Source organism: Pteronotus mesoamericanus, unplaced genomic scaffold (genome assembly GCF_021234165.1).
Source record: "Pteronotus mesoamericanus isolate MK-2021 breed Mesoamerican mustached bat unplaced genomic scaffold, CSHL_Meso_final scaffold_651, whole genome shotgun sequence".
Classification (NCBI taxonomy): Eukaryota; Metazoa; Chordata; class Mammalia; order Chiroptera; family Mormoopidae; genus Pteronotus; species Pteronotus mesoamericanus.
The window spans coordinates 23,445,800-23,457,152 of NW_026555325.1; the positions used below are offsets into that span (position 1 = coordinate 23,445,800).

The 11,353-nt window shown below is 38.3% G+C and overlaps 1 protein-coding gene across 1 annotated transcript; it reads left to right on the forward strand.

Moving 5' to 3' along the window:
• The first annotated feature begins 10,061 nt into the window (after positions 1–10,061).
• Positions 10,062–10,817, forward strand: LOC129061809 (40S ribosomal protein S3a-like). Its single transcript, XM_054562575.1, has one exon. The coding sequence runs from the start codon at positions 10,062–10,064 to the stop codon at positions 10,815–10,817; it is 756 nt and encodes a 251-aa protein (XP_054418550.1).
• The last annotated feature ends 536 nt before the right edge of the window (positions 10,818–11,353 follow it).

The window sequence follows — 11,353 nt, forward strand, 5'->3', positions numbered from 1 at the left end:
AGCTTAGGTACTGGCCACTAAGGAGGGAGAGCTCCAAGGTCAGAGAAGGTGACCTGGAAGCTTTGTTAGTTCAGGTTCCTCCTAGATCCATCTAGGTCTTAGAGGAACTACAGTCTTTTTATTCCAGGTCTGGTTCCTAGGAGACTAGAAAGCATCCTCTTGTCCCCATGAATCTCTATTCCCCTCAGCAGGGAGAACGATATTCTAGCCTGGCTACAGCCTTTAGAGAAGAACCGGATCTTCATGGAAACACATCATCATCGTCATCGCCACCACCATCAGCAGAAAATTTATGAGGACTCAATTTTTCCACAGAGTCTCCCCTTCTTGGGGCAGAAACTTAGCATCAGGTCATAATGCCAAAACATTTAGAAAATAGACAGTGGAAGGATGCTAACAACTGACTTATGCAAATACAAAGCAATTGCCTGAATAAATATGAGGAATGTCTGGAAAAGATACAGAAAGTAGAGCTCTCTTGAATATACGAGAAGTCTCTCTACCTCAGCCATCAACATGAGTGCTCCGTGGTGATGCTAGAGCACAATGACATGTCCTACCTAATTTAGGATGTAGCTCTAGCAGACAAGCACAGTCTCAATCATGTAGATCCATGGGGAGGAGCTCCACTAGCCTGACCGTTGAGCATGAAACCCAGTGTTCTAGTGAGAGCTTCATTAGAGACAGCTCTGTGTGGAACAAGATTCACTTTGTAGGTCTTGGAATTCATTTAGGGATAAAAAGATGTATTTACCGTCATCTAAGGCCTGTATCCCATTTCTATCCAGAGCCTCGTATTCTTCATTAGCATCCAAGACATGATTATCACCTCCCCCACAAAATGAATAAACAAGACACTGAACAGTCTCAGCAGCCTCTGGCTCCCCACGCCTGTCTAGAAAATTAATAAGATTCTGAATCTGATGGTTATTCAACAATGAGTTACATGATCGGGAAGAACAAACTCATCGTCACTTTTCTCCAAGTCTTCCTGGAAAATGCACATAATGACACAGATGTCTTATCCTCTTCAAGGCCTGAGAATTTCTAAAATTCTTGAGTTGCTTGTAAGAAGGCCCACATGCTTGTGAAATACAAATAACTACAGAAAAATGAACTGAAACTTGTTTCCATTTCAAGGGAACTAGAACAAAAGGTCACTTTGAAATGTAGGTGCAAGATAAGAAAAACAAAGAGCAGCCCAGATGTTCTATTTCCCTCTCAGTGGTGAATGCTTACAGTGGGTCAGCTAGACCTGGCTGCAGGTGAGGGCTGAATTACAGTAACGAAAGCACCTGGTGACTCAGACCACACGGACTCTAACTCTCCAGGTAGGCCTTTATTACACAAGCCATGGCTCTTTCCCTTCACTCATAGAATAGCATCCTGAACAGATGTTATTAGATAATCCCCTGAAAAGCGATAAAGTCTAAGCCTCTGGATACTCAAGGATGTCTCTCTATCATACTACCCTCTCTGTACCCTAAAAAATTCTCCTTTGTACTTCTTCCGATTCTTCCTTGATTTGCTCTAGGAACTAAAGTGGGGCCTGTAGGGAGAGGGAAGCCACAGCTCATATTTTAAGGGTTCTGAGCTGGAAGAAGACACCAGCTGTTCCCCCCCCACACACACATTCTTTTTCCCAACAGAAACCAGCTTTATCCATCTACCTTTCAATTCGTGTTTACTGTATTAATGAACTGTGATGCACTTCATAAGCTGTATATGGTAGAGTTCCCTAAGAACTGTCTGTCCCCTTTAATTCATTTGTTTAAAATAGTTATAAAGCACTTCTTATGTCAAATCAATATATTAAAATATTTCCCTGCACATGTGGTTTTGAAGAACATAAACACAAAATATGCAAGACTCACTGTCTGCATTATTACTCATTGCTGGGCTATAAGAACTCAAAACAGCCCCAAGGACAGTTGACAATTTCTCATGAATAGCTCACCTGCAGAATCTTTTTGTTTTAGAAATGAAAGAGGGCAGTCTAGCCAGCCATTATCTCAGAAGTGAATTATGTGCCTTTCACCAAAGCTTGGCCTAATATCCCCCTTCTTACATTTCTTTGCTTTGAGGTTTTTGTGTTTGTTTTTATTTTTTGCCATTTTTTTCTTCTTGAAAATTATAGACATGGTAATTCACTTGAGATGCACTGAGAATCTTAATCTGGCCCCAGAGTTCCTGGTAAATTGTTTTTTTAGCTTGAGATAGGGCAGCTTGCATTTGCTTCAACGGATCAAACATCCATTTTCATGTCTATCCACAATAACAAGTGGGAGCTCACTTTTTTTTAATCAACAGCCATGTTTGTTTCAGAATAGCAAATGAAAACACAACAGCTTATTTTGGAGCTGAAAATCTCATCAAACCACCCCCAAAAAACCTCCCAGTCAGCTTGGATATTTGTGCAGATTTGGGGGTAGTGGAGTAGAGGAAAGAAATCATTACCTGTTATTGTCTCTCAGTCAGATTATACCAATTCAGTAGCTAAAACCTAAGAACCCTAAATTCTAACTGACCTCACATGCTGGGCGGTGAAGGCTGGCCAGGGCTGCCATCAGTCAGAATGTCAGTCAGAAGAATATGCTGTAATTAGTCATATAAATTCTCTCTTTTTTGTTTCTTAGTTTTCTAATAAAAATGACTCTACTAAGAAGTTGAGCAATTTCATTAGGGCCACTTAATATTCTTATTTAGGGGGCTTGGCTGTTGCAATCGTTCTTCTTCCATTGGAGAGTAATTGTAGAAGCCAGTCCCAGAAGGCAGGACCCCCCTGTTCTGCGTCCATTTGCCATGTGGCATTGTTGCACCTGAGCAGCCTAATGCCTCTCTCATTTAGAGCAAATTTCCAGAGCCAATCCAAGGGCAAGTCTCCTGTTAATTAAGGACTCCACAGTCTTTGAATTAAAGATACTAACAGCTACGGTGACACAAAAGAAAATTTTTTTTTTGCGTAATCTGCCTGATATAAGGGCCAATGTAAGATCTGTGCAAAGGGACCTATTGCCAGCTTGCACTGCACTGTTAGCGAGGCATCGAGAACCTCAGACTGGAACGTACTGGGCAACAGGTGAACGCAGCATATATTAATATCATCAGAGCTTTTCTCAAGCAGCTTATTTTTCTAATGTGTAAGAGATATTCCTTCAACCCTTTCTGCTAGTCATTTTTGATGTTTTGATTCTGGCTACCAAGTCATCAATTAGACCACTAAAGAAGGACCTGGTATTGCTGTGGTCTCCCTTCATTTCAGCTTGCTTATTCTCAACATTACTAACCCTAAACTGCTGGATAGAAAACTTGTGGGGTTTCCCTGAGCTAGACAATGACCGAAAACGCACTCACTGCCTAGCCCTCATTCTCACATACACTGTTTACGGCTGCCCTGGTGGTACAACCCCGCCTGCCTCTGCCATTGTTTATTCTGAAAACCGTCAGAATCTTCGTATTTCCAAGAGAAACACCCCCTCTTGTGGTGGCTGCTGAATACTGCAGTCCTAGCTTCCAGCTAGAGAGGAAAAATACCCTACAACCTTCTGCAAACAGACTTGTAGGAATACTAGGAACTCCAATCCTCCCTGAGCAGCTGAAAACTTTGAGCCTCCTGTTGTGGTGAGAGCTAAATCCTATCTAACAATATCAGGCTTTTAGATAAGGTTTGAACCATATAAAACTGCTGATAGTCAAACATTTTTGACCTATAAAATGACGATTCATACAGTTCAGTGTAATACATGAAGATAAGTCAGGGAAACTTTTGTTAGACCCTGCAGTTTGAGCTGAGCCCTTTAATTATCAGCCGAGAATGGAAATCCTTTCTATTCTAGTAACTACAGTGAGGAGTTTTAAACACATTAAATATTTTTCAAGCCCTAAGTGCTTAGATGCTTTTTGCCAAGCTCTGAATATAACCTTCTCATGTGTCTTGGTCAATTGGCAGTTAATTATAAAGATCAGACTTAGAAAGTTGGGCTTCCCTAGATCTGTCATTTATTTGTTAAAGAGTACTTGCCAAATAAATGGCAAAGCTACCTCTACCTAGCACAAGTACCTACTGCTCCGAACAGGCTTCCTTCTCAGAAACAAGGCAAATGGAATAATGCTAAGTGGGGTGTTGTAATTGTCTCATAGTTGTAACCATTTTTGTAAGTGTCATATGTATTTGTTTTTAACATGAGAAATTGTGTGTGATGAATTATGTTAAGCAATCATTTTCAACAATGTTAATTCATCATTCTAATAAAATTTTAAAATAAAATGTTATGGCTCTGGCCAAGTAGCTCAGTTGGTTGGAACCTCATCCAGTACATCAAAAATGCTGCAAGTTTGATTCCTGGTTGGGACACATACCTAGGTTGGGGGTTCCATCCCTGGCTAAGGTGCATACGGGAGGCAACTGATGGATTTTCTCTCTTACATTGATATTTCTCTTTCTCTCCCCCTCCTTTCCTCTCTCTCTCTAAAATCAATATGCATGTCCTCAGTTGAGGATTAAAAAATATGGCAAAGAATGTGATCAGACAATTTATGTGAGTGTGTGTATGTGTATGATTAAACAATTGCAAAGAAGCCAAATTTGACTAAAACTTAGAGCAATAAAAATTAAACCTACACTGAGATATCATTTTTACCTCTCACACTCACAAAAATTTAAAAAACTTTGTTGACACACTCTTGACGAGGTTATGAAGAAACAGAACAAACAGGCACCTATAACATTTCCAGTATACTTTTAAATTGGGGCTCACTTCCTAAAAAGGACAATTTTGTAAAACCTATCAACATCACAATATATATACTTCAGACCTGGTGTCATGTCGAGTAATATAACCTGCAGGTATGCTTGAACACAAATAATATGATATATATAAAATGACATTAATTGCAGGATTGCTTTTAATAGCATAAAACTGCAAACAACCAAAAAGTCAATCAAGAAGAATACAGTGAAGTAAATTAAAGTGCAGCCATATAATGAAAGAGTGTAAAGCTGTTAGCACAACAATTATGAAATTCTCCATGAACCAGTGTAGAGCAAGATAAATGCTTGGAAAAACAGTACAGAAGTATACAAATTATGCCATTTTATAGTTACAGAAAAAGAAAAATATTTTCATTTTTGCTTTATAAACAAAGAATCTCTAGAAAGATACTCAAGAAAGTAATGACTGGTTAATTGAAGAGGCAGGTTGTGGGAAGAAAGTATTTCATTGTATTCTTATGGAGGAGGGGAGATAGGTGAGATATTCAATATTACATGTACAAAAATTAAATGTAAGAGAATCATTTATGTTAGTAGGTTTAAAAACTCATTTATTTTCAACAAATTTAATAAACTGTGTGATGGGAAGATGTAAACAAACTATTTAAGGGCTACATAATACTTATTCCTCACTGACAAATCCCTTGTCTGACCCCAACAGGCTCAGGGTGCTGCTTCTCAGCACACGGGCAGTAGCAGCTCTAGAGCATCTGACCCCAGATAAGAGATCTCCTGAGTGCCTGACCTTTCTTCAAGACCTCGGGCCACTTATAGCATGAGCAGATGTCCAACAGCCAGAAAATGATCGGTGTCCCTTGTTTCTGTGTGAAATGAGTTGAATACAACACTCGAATAATTTAAAAGACAAGTGGTTCTCAGTCTTTCTGAGCCCTATTCTTCCTGCAGCTGCATTCATCCACAGTAAGGAGCACCTACTACAGGTTAGATGCTGTTGTAGGAGCATGTGAGTAGACAGCTCCTAAGAACCCCCAAACACAGAAGCTTCAATGGTACACATTCAAGGGTCAAGACTTAACCCCAGGGTCAGCTCACTCCTGGTTGTTGACCTCCAAGAAGTCAGAATTTAGTTATTTTTAGCTTAAGGGGGAGATAACAGCATAAATAAGCCCACCTTCAAACCCAGAAGGAAATCAGACTTAAGAGGAAAACATCATAAGAAGATAATTGAGCTTGGCAATATAATACATGGTTCTTGTGTCTTTTTGTTCTTAAATATAGTGGAGTTTTTAAAAAGCAAATACATGCATATACACCATTGACTAGCTGTGTGACTGGGCCACCATTTTCACTGTGACTTTCCTCATCTCTTCCCTAAATAACGAAAGATCTTGAGTTAGAACAATGTTGTTCAACCTTTTATCATTATCACCCTCTAAGGAGACTTTTTAGACTTTTTCCCCAATCACCTACATCATAAAATGTTAATACCACAATTATACTGCATATTGTGTATGTACTCTATGTATATCTGTGCTTTATATGCAAAGATTACTTTTTGCCCCTGTCATGGTTAATTTTATGTGTCAGCTTGACGAGGTTAAGGAACACCCCCAGAGAGCTGGTAAAACATTATTTTGGGGTGTATCTGTGAGGGTGTTTCTGAAAGAAATTAATGTTGAAGCCACAGACTGAGCAAAGAAGATGGCCCTCACTAATGCAGTGGGCATCACCCAAACTGTTAAGCATCTGAACACAACAGAAAGGCAGAGGCAGGGTGAACGTGTTCTCCTTACTCGACTTACGACTGGGATGCTCGCCTTCACCTGCCTTGTCCATCGCACCTGGGCGTTCCTGGCCCTCAGGGCTTCAAACACCATTGGCTTTTCTGCCTCTCCAGCTTGCAGACAACAGATATTATCTACCTATCCTATTGGTTCTATTTCTCTGAAGAGCCTGAATAGTACACTCCCCAAGAACTTCTTTTTGCCCTCAATAAAATGCATGAATTATATTCACCAGGAGGACCCAGAAGATTCCTTTTGGTTTTATAACTGAGGGAATGGCCCCGTGCTGTAGAGAAATGTGAGCACCTAGGCACCAGATGTGCTTGAGTGAAATCCTGGCTCTACCACTTGCTTTCACAGAACCTTGAATGGGTTATTTAACGCATACTCATGCATAAAACAGGTGTAATGATGCCTCTGCTGGGGCCGTCAAATGAAAAGTAATGCAAAGAGGGTAAAGCCCCTGGAGCTGGCACACTGTGAACAATCAGTGACTGGCAACTTTTCACTTGCTTTATTTAAAACAAATCTATAACTTACATCTGTATATCTAAAAAAATGAAACACTGGTCATAATAACATAGGCAATAATTATAACCAATGATTCTGTGGCCTATCATATACTTTTATTTGTGCCTGGAATGTAGCTCCTATTGTGACCTCAAAATTCTATCCACCTTTTAAGACAAAGATCAAATGCCACCGGTTTCAATAACACTTTTCCTAGTTTCACCAAAGGTAAACCTCCTCATCCTTTCAACCCCTATACACAATCAGGGTGTCAAACACATTTTGCTCTATAAATTATATGGATTTTAAGTACCTTAAGGAGGGGAACTTTGTTATATTCCTCTATGTTAATACACACACACACAAACACACACACACACGCACATGCGTAACATAATAGATTTTTGGTAAATATTTGTTGGATAAATGTTGCAAAGTTGGATCCCAAAGATCAAATGTAACATTAGCACATAAAAGCAAAAGGAAATAGGTAGTCTCAAATTAATATCTATGTTAACATAATGGCCTAGAAAAGTATCTAAAATACAGATAGAATAGAGATTGGTTTATCATTATTTATCCCTAAAATCCTAAACATGAATTCCAAGTGGGGTAATAGCTCATCTTTCCATATTACAGAGATTGGTTAAGAATCCTTCTGGTAATTGTCAGTTTATGAGACAGGAGAATTTTTTAAAAGAGGCTACTCCAGAGACAGTTATGCTGTCTCCTAATGTGTCTCAAACTTGAATACTATGAAAAAGGTGCAGAGTATCTGTGTAACAGCAGAGCAGTTTTCTGGATCACCTATTCTGTTACTACTATCTGTGGTCATTCTACATGGTGCTCCTGCTTCGGCTGGGGATAATTCTGTGATACAAGAAACACATACGTCAAATGTAATAGCAGAAAGCAAAGCGAAGCCAGGAAGAGAGAATGACTATGCGAAGCATTTCTGTTTTAGACCCTATGATGTTTTAAGCATATACCTAATGCTTTTTACACATGCTGAATAACCAGGCTAATTAAAAAGCCCATATAGTTCTTGTTAAAATCTGTTCAAATTTTTTGGAGCACCTGTTATAACAGAATGCCCACAGACTTGATAGTTCAGAGCCAAGACACCTGCTACCTTATGTCTCACAGTATGTTCAGTTTTATACTGTTAGCAAAAAAAAAAAATAAACACTTTTTGACATTTAGCAATCTTATACAAGTGATATGAAATAATCAGGAAAGATATTTAACCCTTCCTGTGCTGCTCTGAGAAACCACACCCTTTATGCTCTAAGAATTGGTTTGTGACATTTTCCCATGAAGTGACTTACGGCTCCTTTAATAATCTGTAATCACACGACGTTTTCTAAAGAGTCCAGGTATCTTCTTTGAAGTATGGAGCAGTAAATTTTCTAGTTAAAAGAAACCTTTAAAAAAGCACATCACTGCTTTAACTTTGTCAAATATTTATGAAATTCCCTAACAGGTTTGATGGTATTACTGCTGGTGAGATTTTTACCAGAACATTATTTGAAAATGCATTTAGTTTTTAAAGATAAATATTATAATAATTTTCCACAGTTAAGGAATTTTCATAGTCTAGACATGCACATAGGAACATTTAGATTCAATTTTATGGTGATGAATCTTACAAGAATAATGTGAGAATGCTTTTCAAGATACATAATTTTAAAACAGCTGCCATTTCATCTACAGTATTTAAGTCTCTTGAAGTCTGGGACAATGTCTTATTTGATTGTTAGGCCAGAGGTGGACAATAGAATGAACAAATATCTCACCTTGGTAAAAAACTTTTTCAGTTTTATACTCTGTCACACAGTTTAAAATTTAACTTATGCTAATGACATTACTACTAAGAATATCTGCCTTTGATCTAGCTATTCCACTTTTAGAATGTCTTATAGTCAAGTCACACATATACAGAAAGACAAATATAAAAATATCAGTTCCAGAATTGTCCATATAGCAAAATACTTAAAACAATATAAATGTCCACTGATAGAAAACCAAGTAAGTAAATTATGATAGATCAATACAATAGAATGCTATGTAGTCATTAAGTGAATAAAGCAGCTCTGTATATAATGATATGAAATCTTCTCCAATATATACAAAGTGAAAAACAAAGTGTAAAAGCAAATACATAACCAAACATGCAAAAAAACATTTGAAAACTCATAAGAATATAGAATATCTTTGGAAGGAAGAACTCGAAACAGTGGTTATCTCGCAGGGGAAATTTGAGGGTTAGGAGACAGGGATAAGAGGAATACTTATATTTCACTAAAAAAAATTCCTCTTGTAACTTATTTGTATTACATTTACATCTTACCTAGTCAAAATATTTTAAGATGCAGGTTAAAATAATCCCTTAAATTTGAGAGAAAAGAAGAAGATGTGATATATTATGGGCATACTTTACTACATATAACGTAATATCCTAAAGTACTCCTAAATTTCCAGACTGTTACTTAGTTAACTCCAAATCAGTATTTAACAATATAAATCACAATTTAATGTCTAATTATCATGATGAAAACAGCTTTTGAATGTTGAATGTGTATAGCCGAATTCAAATACAAGCTGTTTTGACTTTTAACCAACATACCAGAACTGGGAGTGATTTTACTGCATAATTAGAAAACAACCTAGAATATATTTCTCTAGGATGCACTTAAAGATAATGAAAAACATTTTTAAATGTTCAGGAGAAAAGATGTTTTGGCTCCAGGACATCTAGCAAAAGAGAAAAATAGGCCCTGATCACTGTGGCTCAGTTGGATGGACATCGACCTGTGAAGCAAACGGTCACCAGTTCCATTCTGGGTCAGGGCACATGCCTGGGTTGCAGATTTGGTCCCCAGTTAGGATGCATGCGAAAGGCAACCAATTGATGTTTTTTTCCTTCATTGAGGTTTCTCTCCATTTCTTCCTCCTTCCCTTCCCCCTCTCTAAAAGTAAATAAATAAAATCTTTTTAAAAGAATGTTCTTAGCTTTTGGCTCTCTGAGCAGCACCATGGCGATGGGCAAGAACAAGTGCCTTATGAAAGGTGGCAAAAAGGGAGCAAAGAAGAAAGCGGTTGATCCATTTTCTAAGAAAGATTGGTATGATGTGAAAGCACCAGCTATGTTCAATATACAAAATATTGGAAAAACACTAATCACGAGAACTCAAGTAACCAAAATCACATCAGATGGTCGGAAGGGTCGTGTGTTTGAAGTGAGCCTAGCTGACCTGCAGAATGATGAAGCTGCATTTAGAAAATTCAGGCTAATTACAGAGGAAGTTCAGGGCAAAAACTGCCTGACTAATTTCCACGGCATGGATCTTACCTGTGACAAAATGTGCTCCGTGGTCAAAAAATGGCAGACCATGATTGAAGCTCATGTTGAGGCCAAGACTACCAATGGGTATTTGCTTCATCTATTTTGTGCTGTTTTTACTAAAAAACGCAACAACCAGATTTGGAAGACCTCTTATGCTCAGCATCAACAGGTCCACCAAATCCGGAAGAAGATGATGGAAATGATGACCCGAGAGGCGCAGACCAATGACTTAACAGAAGTGGTCAGTAAATTGATTCCAGAGAGCATGGGAAAAGACACAGAAAACGCTTGTCGATCTATTTATCCACTTCATGGGGTCTTTGTTAGGAAAGTCAAAACGCTGAAGAAGCCCAAGTTTGAATTGGGAAAACTCATGGAGCTTCGTGGTGAAGGCAGCAGTTCTGGAAAAGTTACTGGGGATGAGACAGGTGTTAACTTTGAATGAGCTGATGAATAAGAGCCCCAGTCCAAGAATCTGTTTGAAATTCAGACATTTAATGGTGATAAATAAAAAGGCCTGTTTGTGATTTAAAAAAAAAGAAAAAGAATGTTCTTAAAAAGAAAAATAGGGTTCTATTTGTAATGGAGACCAGAGAATCTATAGCACAGCATTTACCTTGTTATTTTGTGCAGGAATCACCCCAAACCTGGCAACATGAGGCCAATTTCTTAAAATGGACAAGAATGGACCCGATGACTGCTAGCGGGCTTGCAACTACGGAGCCACACATGGTGCACAGTCCTATAAATCCCCACACCGGTGGTCTGGACCCACCCTCAGCAATATACTGAAGCTGACAACTTACCTTCAGACATCATGGAAAGGGGCTCTAGTCTTTCAAAAAACAATTTTTCCACCCTCAAGAGTCCTGCAGTAACCAGCTCTCCAAAAACCATCAAATGAGCACATAAAATTATAGTATACTTAATTATAGAATATTGCATTCTTAAAGGAAATACATCCTTGACTGGGTTCTCAGT